At 37.7% G+C, this 20,865-nt stretch overlaps 1 protein-coding gene across 2 annotated transcripts in view; it reads right to left on the bottom strand.

Annotated features, from left to right (window-relative positions):
- The window catches only part of ROR2 (receptor tyrosine kinase like orphan receptor 2), a 140,388-nt gene that overhangs the window by 19,739 nt on the left and 99,784 nt on the right, over positions 1–20,865 (bottom strand). For both annotated transcript variants that reach the window (XM_054004365.1, XM_054004366.1), the window contains exons 3-4: positions 15,266–15,553; positions 14,215–14,245 (exon numbers count right to left, since the gene is read on the bottom strand). In XM_054004365.1, coding sequence (XP_053860340.1) covers positions 14,215–14,245; positions 15,266–15,553 — 319 coding nt within the window. The remainder of the gene's footprint in view (positions 1–14,214; positions 14,246–15,265; positions 15,554–20,865) is intronic.

Genomic DNA, 20,865 nt, shown 5'->3' with positions numbered 1-20,865 from the left:
GTTACTGTGGAAGGAGGAGTCTTTTGCTGCTAAATATTTAAAAATCATTTAAAGACAAGAATGGGAGAGAATGTCAATAGGGTTTAATCACAGGCCTTCACTTACTCATGACCCAAATTGGTCTCCTCAGTAGGCATTGCCTTAAGTGGGTGTCAGCATTCTTAGCTGAGCTGTGTCCTTGATAAAAGATACTACGATCAATTATTTAAGTGGATAAAACCAAAGGAAAATGGTGTTGCCTTCCTTTCTTTCAAACACTCATCCTCTATTTTTCCTATAACATGAAAACAAGCCCTCGCAGGCAAACAAATACAAGAGAAAGAAACACATGAAACGGTGTCAGGTTGCTCATTAGATAACTGCATGTTGCTAAGGCTTTTGGTATCATATCTGCAGGTATTTATTATTGCTTTGCATCTTCAGAAGTTTTCAGTGTACCAAAAAATGTTGTAGTTCCCAAGTACAGCACATACAGAAGTACAGACATAGGTGGCAGGGTTGCTTTTACTACAGTAACCTGAGTAAAACAGTCAAGGAAGCAAAACTAAACAAGGACATCAATGTCCTGAATTTCTGTAAGAAATAGAGGATTGTCCCTAGCTGTATAACCAGTCACAATCCTCTTGATTAACACATGTAACTTCAAACAGATGATCTAATATTCTGCCAACAACATTCTAACTTCTGCCTACAAACTCTCTCTTTCAGTTCACTGAAAGGACATTTTTGTAAATTCTCCCTCTGCTTTCAGAGGTGTTAGCACGTTGGGATGAAATCTTGAAATCACATGAGTCAGCTGGCAATCCAGTGAAGGCTGCAGATCTGTTTTGCTGAGTGTCAGGTATTTTAACAGAAACATTTCTGTTACAACCATGGTTAGTGAAAATTTGAAAAGAAAAACCTTCAGAAAACTGATTTCAACACACGGGAACTCAAACCTGGCCATGCAGCATTCCACGTTCTCACTCACCAAAGAAGCCATTATGAGCCTTCTTCCCCACCCCTTTCTTTCAAGGCACGTTATTCCTCTCAATGTGTTATGACTGTCTAATAAATTGTCTTTCTCTGACATCTCCAAGGAAAGTGAGCAGGGCCAAAAGACCCTCTCTGAAGCGCCTCTAACAAGCAGCTCTCTCTTCCCTCTGCTGACAGAGGAAAGCAAAATTTTTAGCTGTTCTCTATCCTCATCCTGCGATGCCACCCTGAGTGAGTGAGTACACATAGGTAAGCTCCAAAAAGGTCTTAGAAGAGTCCACCAGCTGAAAATGTCCTAACTGCTGCTGTATCAGGTAGCAAGAAAAACCAGCAGGGCCATCTGGGCAGCTCAGAGAGGGCTCCAGCAATGGGGTTGCTCATGCCTTGGAGTCAGTGCAGGGGACCAGGCAGCTCCACCTGGGTGGCTGGGCTTCAGCAGAGGGATGTGACTGGAGGGGGCAGAGCTAAGAGATGATGTCAGCTACCAGGGAAGATGGGAAAGCCATGCAGCAGAAGGAGAAAAGAACTTTGATGGCTGTGGTGCTGAGAGAGTGGGGGAAGGGATATCTGACCTCACCAAGGGGACTGGCCTGGGAGCTGGAGTCCCTTCTCATGCTGTGAATGGATGAGAGAAGGGCACTTCCCACCAGGCTACTCTGACCTCGTCTGGTGTGATCCTCACCCCACTCTCTAAATGTGAGAGATAAGCTCAATATGGTAATTTTTTTCTTTTACAAAATCCTTTACATTTTCAGATAGACCTTAATGCATTGTGATTTACCTGCAGAAGCACAAATAGGTAATCTGTAGGTAATACCTATCTGAAGGTATATACCTATCTGTAGGTAATACCTACAGATTTTATGCACAAATAAGAATTTTTACTGTAGTTCAGTTGATTTAAATCCACTGACAGAACTATATATATTCCAGGAAGACAGGTAGGAAGTAGAAAGTCTTGAGAGAAAAGACTGTGCAAGCATGGCTGAAAATTGCAAGTTACAAAAATCCAAAGAGGACGGACGGTTAAAAGAAGGACAAAGGAATAATTTAAAACAAAAAAATTAAATTTTATGGAAATGTCTTAAAGTTTTTTCATTTTAGTTGGTTTTTTTCTTTTTTTTTTTTTTAATTTTGAATGATGGGGAATATAAGCTTTCTACAAAATGCTTCCTGCCTTTTTATAAGAGGTTAAAAAGTTAAAACATTTTTGTAAAAAGAAAAAAAGTCAAAAGTTGTTTTTTTTCACAATTCAAAATGTTTTAAGTGTCCATGCCATTAAAAATGTGATCATTTCTGGAACAGTAAGAGCAAATGAAAAAGTGAAAATAACTGTACTGTTGTAATTTTTATTCTTCTTTCCTTCTGTTTTTTTAAAACAGAACAAAGTTCTATCTCAGTTACCACAGAGATTACCACATCAGATAGCAGAGAGCTTTGTAAAACAGCTAGATATGATCACAGCATCAGCTATAAATTGGCTATATAACTATATGTAGAAGTGTGCATCTTCAAATTCTTTTTCAGAACATTTTCATTCAAACTACAGAAACATCAAATATTTAAGAACATATAATACTGAAGTGTCAGTTTTCCAGTCTTAAGGAAAAATTAGCATATTCTATCTACTTGAAAAAGTTGACATCTTTTAAATTATGTCTTTAAAAAATCTAAGTAACAATATTAAATATTTGTTAGTTTCTCTGCTACTTTTTATGGATGTAATATGAAATTATTCTAGGCAATACTGCAGAAAGCTAGTTTGTGAATACTTCCCACGATTACAAACAATTATCATAACTTCTCTTTGATAGGGCTTATTTGAGATTAAATTTTCCACAGTCCAAAGATAATTTTTGCCTTTTTATTTTTGGTTACTTTTAGGAAAAATTTTAGATGTTTCAAAAAGTAAGGTCAGGGAGTATTTCATTTCTCTTCAGGAAAAAAAAAAAAATTAAAACCCCAAACACAACCACTACTAGTAGAAGGAGCAGCCACTTGGTTGTGATGCTGTCACATTGTCTTGCTATTGAGCAGATACATGAGACTCAGAACAGACCTTTGTCTCTTCCTGTGAAACACCGCCTGAATTTGTCCAGCCTTAATGTAATTTCCACCTTAATGCGCTCATCAGCCCAGTCTACAAGTGCACCTGATATTCTCCAAACACTGTGTCTATGGCAGGCTTTGCACCCGTGTGTGACAAAATAAAACTGCTTGGCACCCATGGTTATCTCCTAAGGTTAACTGAGCCACTGGCATGAGGAGTTTGCGTTGGGCCCAGGAGGACAGGGACTGCACGAGCGGGATGAAGAGTCAGGGCAGGGATGCATACCATGGCTACCTCCAGGGGAGCACACGTCTCCCTCAAATCAGAGCAAAACCTAACCCTTTTTTTGTCTCACCATTTCTGTCTGACAATGGATGAGGTAAGGATGTGTCTCCTCTTCTGGGCTGGTCTGTACTGGAGACAGCAGTCTATTATTAGTGTTATCCACTTGTCATCTGGCTCCAGTGGCTGAGGTCTGGGTAGCATGGCTAAGGAATCCAGAATTTATCAAATAATTCTGGCGTGTCGTCATAATTTTACATAATAGGTTTGTTGGTTTTTTCCAAATTAGGAAAATTAGCTTTTTCTCCACAGGAAATTCTATGACAGTTTCAAGGAAGGCCTCTGGAGTTCTCAAAAATTAAAAATAAACAGACACATGTGTGCTTCAGCCACTGGCAGAGGATGGAAATGAACAAATGTTGGCTCCGTAGCTTGCCTTTTCTGGAGCTGGGGTAAGAGTACCCTGAATCACGCAAAAATGCTTGGAGGCTGGGGTGCTCATACAGTCTTGATGTAATCCCAAAGGTAACTTCCCCCTTACATTTCTTCCTTTCGACTTAAAATTACTTACTGAATGTTTATCAGACTGTATTTCAATGACTCCTCTCCTCTTTTCTTTTTTTTTTTCCTGTGTATAAACAATTAATCCTAACTGTCACATTTTTCCATTTAAATCTTTCTGCATTATAGTAGTGGATGCTGGCTGCATTGTTCCACAGGCAAAATAACTCATATTCCAAAGTCAGAATTAATTTATTTTCAGATGCCACACACATGATGCTATGCAAACATCATTAGCTTGATACTCTGAGTAGCAATTGTGCCAACACCACAGCTCTGTAAATTAATGTGATTGGGTTTAACAGTAATAAACTGTTCCCAAATCAAAACATGTGGCAAACTCAATTAGGAGAAGAAACGCTTCCTGAAGTTTAGTATTTCAGCATTTATTTCTTAATGCTTAAAAATTGAGATGCTGTATGTACTGATATACCTGTCAGTCTGAACCATAGAGTATAAAAAGGTACAATGATCACTCACAGCACATTCTTGATGGAGTGTTGAATCCTGAAACTACTGTTTTCGTGTTACATTTTCACTTTTCTCTCTACTCCTCAACCCTGTTAAAAAAATATGCAGCTAAACTTCATTACACATTGAGGCTGTCTTTTCTACATTAATTACCAAGTACAGTGTGAAAATGCTACTTTGCTATCTACAAATAAGTATCACCACAGCAGCTCCAACCTGAAAAGTGACTACAGCTTCAGCTCTGTAACATGGCACACCTACAAGCATGCCTTAGCTCTGAGATTCAAATTCCTGCATAATTTAGCAGATATTTGAGCTGAGAGTATGCCTTTATGTAATGTAGCATTTTACGGTTGGACTCAATGAACTTAAGCATCTTTTCCTACTTAAATGATTTTATGGCTGGGAAGCAGCCCTGCAGAAGGGATCTGGGGGTGCTGGTCGGCAGCAGCTCAGACTGAGCCAGCAGTGTGTGCCCCAGCAGCCAGGAGGGCAAACCCCATCCCGGGGTGCATCAGACACAGCATCACCAGCTGGGACTGGGATCATCCTGCTGGATTCAGCCCTGGGGCAGCCTCACCCTGAGTCCTGTGTGCAGTGCCAGGCCCCACAGCCTGAGAAGGGTGGGAAGGTCCTGGAATGGTCCAGAAGAGGACAACAGAGCTGGTGGAAGGGCTGGAAGCAATGTGCCATGAAGAGTGGCTGAGGATTTTGGATTTGGCTGCTTTTGGAGAGAAGGAGGCTAACGGGTGACCTCACTGCTTTCTATGGCTTCCAGAGAAGGGGAGGAGGGGCAAGTGCTGGTCTTCTCCCTGGATTTCAGCTACAGTACACGTGAGAATGGTTCAAAGCTGCATCAGGGAAGGTTCTGAATGGACATTAGGAAAAATTTCCTTACCAAGAGGGTGGTCAAACTTAAACAGGCTCCCTAAAGAGGTGGTCAGTGCCCTGTGCCTGTCAGTGCCTTAAAAGGAGGCATAGAGAACAACAGCCTTAATAATGGGCTTTAACTTTTGTGAATGGAGTGATCAGAAAGCTGGAATAAATGACCATTGTAGGTCCCTGCCAAGTAGAGCTACTGTATTTTATTGTGCTGTATTGCACTCTATTATATTTTATTGTATTTTATTTTATTCTATTATTTTCTACTCTGAGTGTTTACTCCTCTACTAGTTAAGAGTAAACTTTTTGAGGAGTATGAGAAACTGCTGATGACACATGATTCTTGCAGCCCTACTTTTAGAGTAGTAATACCTCAAATACTTCAGCCTTTAGACTTAACAATGCAATACCAATTTAAAAGAACAGATTTCCTCACTGAATTTTCTTTTGTCTTCTCAAAAAAAAATTCCCTCCATCACTGTTAATGCTATTCAGTTTTGAATAGAATTGTTCAAATATCATTGGTTTTTTACCATCTGTTTGACTTTTTCTCAAGTACACTAGATTAGCTGCATCTAATTTTTTTGGCTCTTTCCAACTGAAATAGAGAGCATAATAATACAAAAGTAGGGAAAATCTAACCGTAAAGCCATAAAAATTGAAAGGATGATTTATGGTGTGGTGTTCCAGCATTATCTCATTTTGTTAAATTACCTACTTTTCATTAGAATAGTGTTCCTTTATCTTTGTGCCTAACCACAACATTCACCCTTCCCTTGTATGCACTTAGAGGCTATTCAGCATCCTAAGGAACTCTAATTAAACTCAATGTGGCATCAAATGCCTACAGGAAGTCTCAGGGACATATAACTGTCCTTTTGTAAGACATACAATAAATACTTTGAAAGCCATTTAAGCTACTGAACAAATGGGAGTAGGGGAGGGATAGAGGGAAGAAGTAAAATCTAAACACACTAAAGATTGCTGGTAATATCAGGGATGTCCAACAGCTGCAGTAGCTACTTGCCAAAAGCCCAAGGACCATTACTACTTTAAATATCAATTTACCTATATGCTTAAAGGGAATAACAAAGTGTCTAACTTCGCTTGCAACTTCTTTGGTAGTTTAATACAAACTGTTTCTCTGAGCTGCTAAAACCTAAGCACCTGCTGCTGATCTGGAATTTGCTGGAAGAGGGTGTGTTGCGGTCACACATGCTGTAAACTGGCTCTTTGCCATCTATTGCACAGCTTTTGAGTCACACCTTATAGCTTGCCTGATATGGCAGCCTGGGCTTTTTTGGCTATCAAAAACCTAGCCACTACTCTGCAGAGTAGGAAGCAGGTTCTCCAAATACACAGAATTCTCACCCACAGAAAATATCAACTCCCTTAAATATTCATATACAAGCTTAAGGTCTACATTTTGAAAAAAGAACCCTTAAGAAAGAAAGTGTTTGTGTTGCTGGGTGTACTGCATGCTTGTAGCCCTACATATAATGAACTACATTCAGTACAAAGCTTGAGCCAACTCGTTTATAAGTATCTTGACAGTACTGCTAATAACAAGTTGGTAAGTGCTTCTGACATTTAACCCTAAGTTAGCTTAAATGTAAGTAATGTAAGTAAATACTACTTCTTCCTAAGGTATTAGAAACCTTGCCCAAATACAGGTCAAGTCCTGTAGGTTTGCTTTTTTTGTCTTTGACACCAGTTACTCCCAGTAAAGCAGTGCATCTGCATTACCCTTTAATTCACACAAGGGCATTTGATTTATACAATAGCAAAAAAAAAAGGCAAAACTTTCATGAAGATTTATTTTTAATCACCTGTGCATATGTTTAGCTTCCTTTGTTTTCGGGGCTTCTGAACAACATGGGTTAGTGAGCATAACAGCATTGAAGCGAACTATTATAATTTTTTCTGCCTACATATTCCCTGTAAACACCTTTTTTCAGTTCTTCCCTTTCTCTAACAGAAAGGAAAAAACTCTACCACTTATAACAGTTTATCCAGATAACAAGTCGCAGGAACACAGACTCTTGTGTCTACTACCAAGATGGTATGTGTATTAGTTTAAATACACATCTGGCTTTTAAAATTCATCAATTTTGTAAGCATATTCAATTTCTACTTCTATCACTTAATAATATAAAATGCATTAGATTGTTCATCATTTATTTACTCGTGATTAGATAGCATTTAAGAGGAAGATTCAAGCTGAAGAAGCAATGTCATGTGGGAAGAAGCTGTGATTTGGTGTGGTGCAAAGCAGCCCAAAACAGTATTTCTACTGCTCTTTAACTCTGCCTTGAATTACACATGTTCTGGGATTTAAAAAGAGGAGGAGGGGGAAAGTATTTTTTGAAATGTATTGAGTAACATTAAGATAAAAAATTTGGGTTTTATTACAAGATAGACTGTCAGCTTCTTCTGAGTACACCCTACATCTCCAGACAGATCAGAGTATAAATTTTAGTTACATGTTAATTTGTGATGTCATAAACTTCTGAGCCTTTCTAGGCTGTATCCAACATAACTAGAGGAAAAATGGAAAAACTGCACTCTAAAATAGATACGAGAGAAAAAATTTAGTGTAACCTTTTTTTTAGTTCTGTCCTTCCTCCAAATTTCCTGTCTTGGCCTGAAGGACTGTCAAAGGACATTTAAAATGATGAAGTCAAAAGTAGATCTGAGATTGTGGATCAAAATCCCCTGAAAGGAGCCCCAAACCCACAGGAGGGCGAAAAACAGCCTCCCCCTCAGCCTTGAGAGAAAAAAAGGAAACTGACACACAGGGTCTAGGAGGGAATTGCAGCATGTTTCAGCCAGATCCCCAAATTGGATTGTCAGGGAGTCAGGAAATCTGCCAAGACAAACACACGCTGTTTAATGTAGACCAGCCCAAGATAATCTGTGCTTCAGTTCCTAACTCATAAAACAGGATAACATTCCACGCTTTATGGGGAGAAGAAGGTACCCAAAACACTTTGAAATAATCTGATCCCATAGCAGAGGAAGGCAAAAAGTTCCCAAGATCCACCATGACCATTTGATGTACAAAACATGGAAAGCCAAAGGTTAAACAACTTGCTGCAATCACACACAGAGACAGGACTACAGTCAGAAATTAAATCCAGACCTCTGAAATTACAGTTTCATGTTTTAATCATAAAATTTTTTTCCTTGATTAAAACAGGAAATGAAAACACAAGTATAAGCTTATTCTGTAACTTCAACATATTACCACAAGCATCTTAAAAAAACACACAGATTTCAAATATGATGTCTCAGCCACATTAATATTTTGATGCAACAGAAAGCATGCATGTCATTCTGGAGGAAGCACATCACCAAACACCTGGTCCTTATGGGCCTGAATAAACACTGTAACTTCTGAGTTGAAACAACCTTGTATTGTTTAAAAAAAGACATCTGTTTATGTGAATTTTAAGATAATCTTGTATCATTTCCAAGATTAACAGTGTTATCTGTGGCTAAACTACATTGAGACCAAAGAAATTTGCCACACCACCTAAGGAAAGAAAGAAAATACAAGAGGCACTGCTATTTGACTGTAAAGGAAGCATTTTTTCTTCTTAGTGTGATGTTAGATACCTTTGGTTTGCCAAAGAGATTTGGCAAACCTATTTGCCAAAATTATTTTCCCCCTCAGCTACTGTCTTTTACCTGGAAGACCTCAGTCAGTGGCAGGGAAGTGGCCTGAGGGTGAAGTGCTTTGATGATCCACTGCTTTCTACCTTCTTTCCTAAGACTTTATATTCTCTTCTCTTCTCTATCTTGTAATTACATGAAGATTCATCACATGATGAAAATGAGTTTGTTCCCACCATAAAGGTATACAAGTGGCCCTCATATCATGCAGAAATTTCCCTTTGAGGTCACAGAAAAGGAGTGCTTTGGGATATGTAGACCATGGAGAATAATTGCTCAGGAACCCAACCTCCTCACTGGAATTTTAACACAGCCATATTACTGGTTTTAGACATTCTGTTTTCCACTGTTTGAAAGAACTGGTTTTTTCGTAACTACAATTGCTTCATCAATTTTCTTCAATGGATCGAATCTTTAAAAAATTACTGTTGTCCCAAACAACTTGAAAATCAGGCATAAGAACATGCAAATTTATTCTGAATAATTAATACCTCAAAAATTCCTCCACAAAGTAATGATTGTTTCTATTTGGTGGCAGTATTTCTTCTCACCTATTTCTCCTAAGCATTCAGCATGCAGGCATCAAAGGTTGCAAACCCATAACTGATTTTAAGTCAGAGTTCAATAAAACCAGGACTTCTCAAGGTTTCTTGAAAAACCCAGTTCTTCTGCACAGGGCTCAGCTCCTGACATCCTAAGAAGATTTCAGAAAGGTCACAAAGGGAAAAGTGCAGCAGTGACAACAGAGATGTTTCCCATACACTTGGCAAGGGCTGAGCTCAGGGGCATTTCTTTCTGCCTGCATTCTGTGTGCCTTCCTCACTTCGCAGAGGATGTTCCAGAAGCCCTTACGAGCCAACAAACTGAATATTCAATTATTAGATATCTTCCATCCCAAGCTCCCTTCAAGATGGCACTACTACAGTTAAACTGCTTCAAAATAGGAATTTGCCCAATGGATAAAATTTAATCTCACAATTCAATTGAAAAGAAAAATACATTAGACTAGAGAACATGCAGTCTTTTAAAATAATGTTGTCTTCTAAGAACAACACCTCTAGAAGGAAAGACAACTGTTTCTGCCCTGTTTCTGCTCTTAGACTCCAAGGTATTAATGCCCATTGCTTTGTTTTAAATCATGGTAAAAAAAACATTCTCTGGTATTTGTTAAACATTTATTTTATATTCATACACTTGTATCTTTCTGAACAGATAGGATGTCTCTCTTTTGAGAGGCAAAACTAAAAATACTAATGATGCAAAAAGTAAAGCATGCTGCAGTGAGAGAAAGGATTGCTGAAGGGTTGTACTCTAGCAAAACAACCCTTTAGTAGCACAGTCCTGTAGACAGCAAAGCCTGATCAGAAACTATTTTTTTTGATCATGTTTTAATTTTATTTCTTTTGTAAATTAATCTGGATTATCTATTACTATTTTTGATAATTTTAATACTTTTGATAAATTGGACATATTGTAGTTCTCCATTTCTACAGAAAAATCCTAGAAATTTTTAGACATGTGGATTTTGATGAAAAATAAAGATGTCTCCAAATAATCAGCAGCAATTTAAGACTGCATGTATTTGGTTGAAAGTTTTTATATCTAGATTTCTATGAAAACACCTTAACTTCATTACCTGAAGGTCAAGATGCTTTTTTGCACTGGCAAGTCTGACTGCATAACACACATTTTCTCTCTGGCAATCTTTTATTGCCAATTAATTCTAGGAATCCACAGCATGAACTGCATAAAAATACCTTGCTAGATGGTATCTACATAGGTAATGTTTCTTATCCCTTAATATTTGATAGGTATAATCTTAAGCCAAGTTACAATGGTTTTATGTTTCAGGTTTCCACTGAAGCATATCTTTTTTGAAGCACTAATACCAGCAGCAATGGCTCTTGCGTGGCTCAGTGTGAGGCTGCACTGTGCAGGCAGTGAATGGAAAGGGTAATTTGCTCCATGAGACCTCCTTCCAAGTAGTTAGGTACTCCTTTGCCTTTTTCCACCCTTCCTCTTTTCTGGCTTACAAAATGACCTGCATGATTTTATGCAAAATATTCATTTTTTAAAAATCATGGCCAGTTTCTGAAAATAAAATAATTCTACCACCGAAACATGGTATTTTATTTGAAGGACTGATTTTTTAAAGAATTGAAACAGAAGTAATCATGCAATGAGGCAAAGATCTCTAATCCCTGAAAGCTCCTGGGCCTCATATGATAAGATCCTCATGACTTCTCACTAGACCTTTGACCTGACCTCATTTTTCTAAAGTTTCAGGTTTCTCCATAATCTAGTGGATATTAAAAAGAAAATAATCTACCAGCAGTGTACTCTTCACTTCACCTTTTAATGGCAGGTCCAGAACAATGATGGCACACTACTGCTTTCAATACCAATGGTACAAGACCCATTGTGAAGTGTCATAAGACAAATGAAAGGATTTTTAATTTTTCTTTTCCTAGTTATTTATTTTAACTTAGTGTTCCAGTCCAGCAAAGGTTGCATAGCAAAGCATTAAAAACCTAGGAAAATCCAGGATGAAGGATGTCTTGGGAACCCTAATTTACTTCCACTTGAGGAAGTCATGAAGTAATTCCTTTTTTCACTGTATCAGTGGCAATGTTCTATTTATATTGGTATTTGTGAAACATAAACAAGTTCATTCTCAGTACAGGAGAAGCTCTTGGAAAATACTAGGGAAGCCAAAAGAAATAAAATTAATTACTTTTTCTATAACAGAAGTGAACCAATGTAAAACTTGGTTCCCAGGCTTATTGGTATGACATAGGCCAGAAAAGAAAGGCCAAAGAGAATGTACCCCAGGATAAGCAAGAAGGACAAAGTGGTGGTGACTGATAGGGAGAAAGATGAGTTATTCAATGACTTCATTGCCTCATTCTTCACTGGCAGTCAACCTTTCCACTAAAGTCCTTGATCCTTTGTGCAGGTATGGGGGAGTGAAGTCCCTCCCACTAAAGTGCAGAGCAGACTTCATCAAGGATCACTTGATGAAGCTGAGTAGCCCTAAGTCTATGGGACCTAATGAAATACGTTCCAAAGTCCTAAGGGAACCGGCTGATATCATTGCCAAAACAATCTCATCATATTTGAAAAGTCAAGGTAGTCAACATCACTTCCATTTTTAAAAAGAGGAGAAAGGAAGATGTGAGGAACATCCCTGTGTGCCTGGAAAAGTCATGAAGCATATCCTCCTAGAAGTTATTCCACGGCATATAAAAGACAACAAACTCACCCAAGGCAGCCAGCACAGCTTCACTAAGGGCAAGTCGTACCTACCTCATCAAGTTCTACAAGATCAAGCGCCAAATGCTGCACCGGGGTTGGGAAAATCCCAGACATGAACACAGACTAGGAGATCTTGTCATTGAGAACAGCCCTTTGAAGGACTCGGGGGTTCTTGTGGATGAAAAGCTGGACATGACCCAAGAATGTGAGCTCTCAGCCCAGAAGGACAATTGTATCCCGGATTGCATCCAAAGCAGTATATCCAGCAGGGTGAAGGAGGGGATTCTACCACTCTATATGGCCCTCATGAGACCCCATCTAGGTCTCCTAGGCCCAACTCTGCGGTCCTCAGCACAAGAAAGGTGTGGACACCTCTTAGAGTGGGTCCAGAGGAGGCCATGAAGATGATCAGAGGACTGGAGCACCTCTCTGTGAAGCCAGGCTGAGAGAGCTGGGGTTGTTAAGCCTGGAGAAAGAGAAGGTGTTGGGGCAATTTCACTGCAGCCTTAAAAGGTTCTCATTGTGGTGGTTTGTTGTTTTACAATTGTTTTCTGTTAATGAGTTTATAATGGTTTATTCCATGTACCCCGTTCTGTTGCTCTAATGGTTTAGCCCTAAGTGGTTTACCTCAACCTTTTCCCGACGAGCACCTGTCAGTCCCTATGTCAGTCTCCCCAGTCCCTCCTTTGTACCTCCCTTGTCTTCTTAGATGTCCATGTCAATCCCCAGTTCACTGCCCCCTACCCCTGCCTGTCAAGTTGGACACACCCTGTTTGTTCTGCGAAGTTCCCTGTCTGTTACCCCTTGCACAGTTTCCCATTGGACTGCTAAGCCTGCTCCCTCCCCTGTGCTGCCTTTATTGGATTACAGTTGTGCTCTCCTCCCCTAATGTCTCCCCATTGGATGTGAGTTGTTTCCACCCCTTGTACCTTCCCCTCTTTAAAATGTGATGCCCCCCCTCATTCCTGCGCCTTACTTGTGCCTGAACGTTCCTGGGGAATAAAGTACCTTGGAACTCATAAAAGTGGCCCCTTCCTGTTTCTTCACCTCAGCCCTGCGTTTCTGCTTCGGAGCTGTGCTACCCACGCCACAGCCAGCCACAGGAGCAGCAACTCCCTGTGAGCGCTGCCACCCGGGAGGTCTCGGAAGAGTTCTGGGGGCAGCCGTTCCTGTTGCGCCCTCCGGCCATAGGGAGCGCGCTAGCCGGGAGACCTCCGTACTGTGGCCGCAACCGGGCAGTGACACTCATAAAAAGGAAGGAGGGGGATTTTTATACTGGGAGATAGTGCAGGACTAGGGGCAATGACTTTAAACTAGAAAAGGGCAGGTTTAGATTAGATGTTAAAAAGAAATTCTTTACTCAGAGGGTGCTAAAGAGCTGGAACAGGTTGCTCTGAGAAGCTGTGGATACTTCAACCCTGGAAGTGTTCAAGGCCAGCCCGGAAGGTACTTGGAACAACTTGATAAACTGGAAGGTGTCCCTGCCTACGGCACAAGAGTTGCAACTGGGTGATTTTAAGATCCCTTCCAATTCAGACCATTCTATGATTCTCTTTTCATCCTTATAACTGAATCAGCAAATGAACCCAGGTGTCTTGCCGAAATCACCAAACCACCACTCAAGTCAAAATCACACTAACAAACAAAGGTTTTTCCTAACTACTCAGTGACAGGATTCTACTGGCTCTTCAAGATATAATAATGTAACATGGGTAAATTTGCAACCACAGCAAGCTAAGCATTTTACCCATTCATTTTTAACCACTTTTCTAGCCCATACTTGCCCTGTAAATAATTACTGTTCCAACATAACTTTATGGTAGTTTGCTTGTTCAAAACATGAAGTAAGTAAGCAGAAGTTGCTCAAGAATAGTCAATCAAACCAAAACCCATTGTAACCTCTGTCTAAAAAAGTTGCATCCATTCTGAGAGTTTTTGGTCAAATTAGATACTTTTAGCAAGAATACTGTGGTTGCAGGCAGCATTTAGTGAGTTTATGAACTAAATTCTGACAAAACAAAAGTAGTCAGAGCACATTAAGAAATTTTCCAAAGAGTACTTACTGAAGATTGTGATTTGGGCTGTTTGTTGGACCTGCAAACATGAAACAAACAAGTATTGCTGACAAGTTTAGCTCAAGGACAACATCATAAAAAAAAGTCAATAGCCATCTAAGGGAAATTGTCTCTTTAAGGAAGGTTTATCTCAAGATCCAAACAAAACCCTCTGCATTCCTGAACATAATTATATGGTGTTATTTTAAAAGCCACAAATAAAAATCACATGAATCTACTGTCTGCTCCAGCAGCAACTTGAATAGACTTTTTTTTTTTCATAAAATATTTTCCACCATAAAGACACAGGTAGTTAGACAAGGCATTATTTTTTTAACCTTTTAATAGGACCCAACTGTGCCTTACTATCAGAGTTTAGGATGTGGCAAGGGGATGATCAACTTTTGTCAGGACAGGAGCACGGGTCAATACTCAGCATTTCAATACTCAGTCATTACAAACTAAACTGTGGAATCCATTATTTACAGTACGAAGTTAGAAAAAAAATTTAGAAAAATGCATCTAGAAATTTTTCTCCCATTGCTCCAAAGGCAAGCTAAATAAAAGGTTAGCTTCCAGATTGGACTATAAAGTCTCCAAAATGCAATATAAGCACTTGTTCAAAGATGTGGTGTACCTTCACTCATCAAAAGACAGAATTTGAGGCCATGCTTCACATATGAACATCACAGAGAAAACCGCTTCTCATTCTTCTCATCAGTTTTTGTTTTTTTTTCACAGACTGAGTTCAGCAGTAGAGTGAAAACTCTAGGCAATGAAATGTTACCTTTTTGTACTTTTTACTGGCACTTCTTTAATTTTTTTTTCTTCTGTGTATTTACAGACCTCGACATCTGTATTTACTTTGTTTTATTACCACTAAAGGGGTATCAAGTTCAACTGAGAAGTTCTGTGCTGGGAGAGAGGCCCCAGGCGCTGACGTTATTTTTTGTGTTGAGAATTTTCTTAAAACGTTAAATTCATTTCTCATTATGCTGTGGTTAAAACTAATACCTAGTCTATAAAGCAGTCTGAGTAGTCATAAAAGCCAGGAACTCACCAAGCCTGACAAACAAAACTCCTGTTGCAGTTATTGTCTTCATCCCATTTGAAGCCACGCACTGGTAGTATCCTGTGTCTGTGGTATCCAGATCCTGGATTCTTAGACGGGAACCATAATCTGTTTTTCTGATGATGATCCGTCTTGGCTCCTGAACCACTGGAGCATCATTTTTTAGCCATCTGACATTCGGAGATGGATTTCCTGCTACCTTGCAGTGGAGGATTGCTGTTTGCCCTTGGACTACAGTGATATTGTTTACTGGTTCCAAGAAGGTCAGGAAATAACCTAAGAGGATAAAAGGTCATAAAAGATCAAACTTTGGTTGAGGTAAAAGTCTGCTCAAAGGTCCTTTTCTAAGAGAGAACCTCAGAAACAATTTCAGTTTTCTTTCAAAATCAAAAAAATACAATTTGCTGTCCTAAGAACACCATAGCATCACACTCCAATTTGTGTTTCACTGCTGACTTCATGTTTGTGTGCAGGAAGGTATGCAGATTCGAAGGTCAATCATGAAATGAAACTATTACACTCCTAACTGCTATTTGAACACCTATTTTGAAGTAGTAGTGACTTTTTCTACATCTGACATGCTAAAATACTAACATCCTAAAATACATCTAGTGCTGTTCTGTTCCAAAAGCAAAATACATCCTTGCTCCATAAAAGAATAATCCCACTTGTAACAATATTGGAATATCATTGTGATTTTACCACATAATCTTACATGATCATGGATTTGTCTCAAAAAGAACTACAACTGGAAAAAATTACTTTTAGATATTAATTTGACATGTTAGTTACTCAACAAAATCTTAAAATTAGGCTGATTTGGACAGGCTTATAATAAGTTTTCAAGATGATATGTCTCACATTCAATTTAAAGAAAAAATGTCTCAATTGCAGAAGTTAATTGTGATAGAGAGGGGACCCACAAGCTGATTATAAACTGCCATTTTTTTACATCAAGTCAAAATACATAGTCAAGGAAACGTCTGATTGGATATTGTGTAATAACATTTTGTTATTTTGTTAGTGAATTTCGTTATTTTGTTAGTTATTTTGTAAGTGAAAACTACGAGCCCTAATCAGTGGTTTGTTAAAAGCAAAGGGCTTGTCAGGGCTGTATTGGTGATCTCTGGGGATGACAAATAAAAGAAAGAATTGATGAAGAACACTGTCAAAACCTGACCACCAAATCTTTTGTAGATTATTATTTATAAATTTAATTTGGTGTTAGGAGTCCAGCAACTGATATACATCACAAACTGAAAGCTTGACAATATGTAATTCCACTGAAACAATGATGTTGTTATATTACCTTACAAAACAAGTAAGAAAAGTATCTAGCTGTCATGCTCATGTGTTTGTTCCAGTGAATTTAGACCTTCTAGACATAAAGCATCAGGAATTCAAAGTATATTATATTTTTATGGCAGCTGGATACAAATACCAAATAATTTTGATGAATGCCCCACATGTAGACCTTTCCTATCACTCAGATTATTTTGCATCTGTTTAATTAAGTAATAGCATATTATTGTACACAAGTCCAACACCAGTAAAGAAATGGTCTACACTGACAGTCCAATTGCTGAAATACCTTAAGAAAATTCATGCTCTGCTTTGATTTATATTTGACAGGACCATGAAAATCAGTTCCTCTATAATAGCTAAGTATAGCATTGGAGAAGGAAGCAGTAGAAACATCAGAATATAATAAATGTACAAGCCAGATATTACTGGAAAACTGAGTTTTCCTGTGTATTACATTGTTCTCTACCACTGGTAGTTCAAAAGAAATCCTGTTATAATGAATAATACGAACATACAATGTAGGCAAGTGCAAATTTAGTTTGTCACTAAATAGAAAATTAATAGAATAAGTCTAAATAGAAAATTTAAAGTAAATCCAAGTATATAAAATCTCCATGCAATATTGAAAATTTACAGGAAAATTATTTTATCCTTTTTCTGTCATAAAATAATAAATTATTGTTTATGCAGTTTTATATTAGTTTTCCCTATTTTTAATTTAAAATCTTAAGCATACTTCAAAACATTCTGACATAACGCAAACAATATCTGTTTTCGAATAACTTATATAAAAGGGAAAAAAGTGTATTAATACTTTCAGCAATGTCACACCAAAACAGTGTAATTTGTTATGTTTTCCAGTTACAATTCATAGCTGAAAAAATAGAAATACTATGATGACATTCTGGCAAGGAAAACAAAACCAGTAAATTTACTTCCTGATATAGTCAACTGAAGCCATTGATTAAAACTTCTCTTTAAGCCAACTTTTTATGTACACAGGCATTTCTAGCAGCATGAAAGGAAGCATGATCAGTCCTAACACAAGTTAGAAAAGGATTTTCTACGGCTATTTCACTCAAAGCTTATAATTTAGAGACTTATTTCACCACTTTTTCATAGTCTGTATGTAGCTTCTTCTATGAGCACCATTGAGATACAGGGCTGCATCCATAGGGGGGTTACCTAGCAGTGACAGAAATATCCCAATCTACTCAGTGCCTATCAGGCCACACCTGGAGTATTATTATCTCCAGTTCTGATCCCCAAAATCCAAAAATAACACAGAAAGACAGGAGAGGGTTCAAAAGAGGGCTACCAATATCATCAAAGGGCTAGACAATATGTCCTATGAGGAAAGACTTGAAGTAGTTATCATCACAGTTTTTCAGTACCTACAAGGCACCTACAAAAAAAAAAAACAGAGACACTTGTCACAAGGAGCTACATGGAGAAGACAAAGGACAGTAAGTGAAAGTAGTCAGGAAATGTTTCATTTCAATAATTTTTTCCAGTGAGAACAAAAATTCACTGGAAAATGAATTGCCTAGAGATGTGGTAGGGTCCTCATCGCAGGAGGTTTTCAGGACGTGATTAGACAGAGTACTAGATTGTCTTGTCTAAGCTTTCTTTCCTGAGAAATCCTGGATTGGATGATCTTTTGAGGTGCCTCCCAAGCTGGAATGTTCTGTAGTACTGTGGGTCTCTGGTTCAGCAGTCATGGGGAGAGGCTGAATGTGCTTATACAAGGGAGGCAAAATAGACTGTTTAAAGACCTGTTTTGCAAAGAAGATGGGCCTCTTCCAGCATGGAGCCAGCACAGAGGTATGTTCGTCTGGCTCAGAGATGTTTCTGATACCCAAGAAACAAAAGAAGCAGAGAAGATCTGTCTAGAAGGTGAGGCTAGTTCAAGTCCTGTAAGATGAAAGACATGGATTGTGGTTTGTCTGGCTCTCTAATATATTTTTTGCTCTTCACATGTAAGTACATGAGAGGGCTACATTGTTCTTGTGCCATTAGTCAGCTTATACCTTGCTCAAACTCTTATCACTATTTCACTTTTTCTGATTTGAAATCAGCTGAGTGGAGTCACCTTTTTGGGATAGTCATAGATATTAAATTCCAATACATTTGGATGAAAACAGGTAGTAAATTTACTCATTAGGACTTATTAACTCAGGATTAAATCCATGTTAGAACTTCCTGCTTTATTAATTAAAATGGAGCTACTGCAGAAAATAATCACATCAATATCTTTTAAGCCATCCAAAATATTTCATACGAATCTGTGAATCTGATCCTAATAATAACTAGAACAAAACTATTGCTATGAAAAGCAATGCCAAAGATTTATGGGTTAATTCATACTCAGTGCAATTAGATAGACTTTGCCTGAAGTCAGCGTCACTGCATCTGTTTCCTGCAGGTCAGAATTCGGCTTTAGTTCATCATTACTCTTAACAATTTTACCGGTATATTCTGCAGTGTTTTATATTACCTTGTTATTACAAACCAAGTAATAAATATTTTAACCTAATGAACTTTGAAACTTTTGTGTTTTCAAAAGTCCTCCAGAGCAGCCTAAGAGAAGTAGGGCAGCTCAGGGCCTATTCTCTGCCTCTGTCCACCCAGAACTGCACGCTTTGTATTTGCTGGTTTCATTTCCTCTTTGAGAAATGATGTTTATGTACTCACTGATTCTGAAGTATTTATATGACAGAGCGGGCAGCCATTTGTTAAGCTGCTCTGTTATTTGGTGTCCACTTTAGATAACCCATAATTGCAATTCTTTCAAACAAAGTGGAAAATTTAACCAACCATGTTCTAAAGAATGTTTTCTTTATTTAATTTCTGTGGTGATAATCAGCAGTTGCTTTTTTGGTAATGTACGTCACACCACAAACATAGTGTAGATGCCAGTTTGATGGAATGCTTTGGGGGAAAAAAAAATTCCCAGGATAAATTAGGACCTCAACAATGTGCAAAGCAATTTTTTTTCCCAATGTAGTTCTCCTTCTGTCTTAGTAAATTATAATTTGGACAGGTACAAAGGAAAATGAAATGTGAAAATGCTAGAATTTGTATTTAACTTGTGTCTTGTATTTTGTGTTAAGCATCAGTCAAGAAGAATTTTTTTTAAACTGGAACTGAATTGTTAATCTGTTTTAATACTAACAATTTTGAAACAGAGAATAAATGCTCTATATAAAATATTTTGTTCCTATTGTATATTGACAAACTTGTGAATGTCCTATTGTAAATCTCATATTATAAAGATTTATATTTTATTTGGGAGATGGATAACAAATATAATTTCTTTAAAAAATACGAGTTAAATATCCAGAAATTTCCTGTGTTGTAATATTGTTATATAATGGTTTTTATACTCCGGCTTGTTTCCAAGGGTCATTGAAATGAAGGAAAATGCTTCCTTTGCCTTCAGAGATTTTTGGCATGGTTCAACTATGTCAAAAGGAAAATCTATCTAGTAGATATTTCTGCATTTGCTGTAGGCAACAATGCTGTAAATTAAATTTCTCTTTCATTATGGTTTCCAACATAGTCTACAACCAGTACTAGAATTTATTTTGCTTGAACAGATTAAAAACTGTTCTGTCAAGAAGCTATGAGAAGACAATGCAACTTAATCTATATATTATGTTTTGCTATCATATTCTATGTACTCTGTGAATAACTTAGGGATATGGTTGACATGAATTCCAGAAAAACTCTTTCATATTTGGAAAACCTTTGTTAGGTTGCCAGTACTTCATATTTTTAAATGGAATAAATTTGATATGAATATATCAAACAGAATCCCAAAGCAAATCAACATTAAGATGACAGGTCTATTATTTTTTAGCATGTTTTGGCAAGAATATAAAAATAAGCTTTTCCAGAGTGTGTCAAATCATTGTGAAGATATGCACAAGAATAGACACTAAACTAAAAACCTAAAGGGTGCAACTATCACTAAGACATCACATGCATATTATATTTCTTAGTTTTATTTACATTATTCTGGCACTTACTTGTCCAAGTTATTGGCTCAAACCATATGTGTTATTCTTGGCATAAACACAATATAAAATGATTGTTCTGCTTTTGTTATTTTAAGATCTTAGCTGTGACTTTGAAGTTCATTCTAAAAAAATATTTTAAGGCTCCTTAGTTACTTTAGATCATGTAAATTCTGGCTTAATTGTTTTCAATTCAATTCAATTTTAGTTCCTGTTCATTTTTTATTGCTTTTACTCTTTTTTTTCTATGTGATTTTAAAAATA

Source organism: Vidua macroura, chromosome Z (genome assembly GCF_024509145.1).
Source record: "Vidua macroura isolate BioBank_ID:100142 chromosome Z, ASM2450914v1, whole genome shotgun sequence".
In the NCBI taxonomy this organism is placed as follows: domain Eukaryota; kingdom Metazoa; phylum Chordata; class Aves; order Passeriformes; family Viduidae; genus Vidua; species Vidua macroura.
Note: the sequence above shows the minus strand (reverse complement) of the source record. Positions and strands in the feature narration are given on the sequence as shown.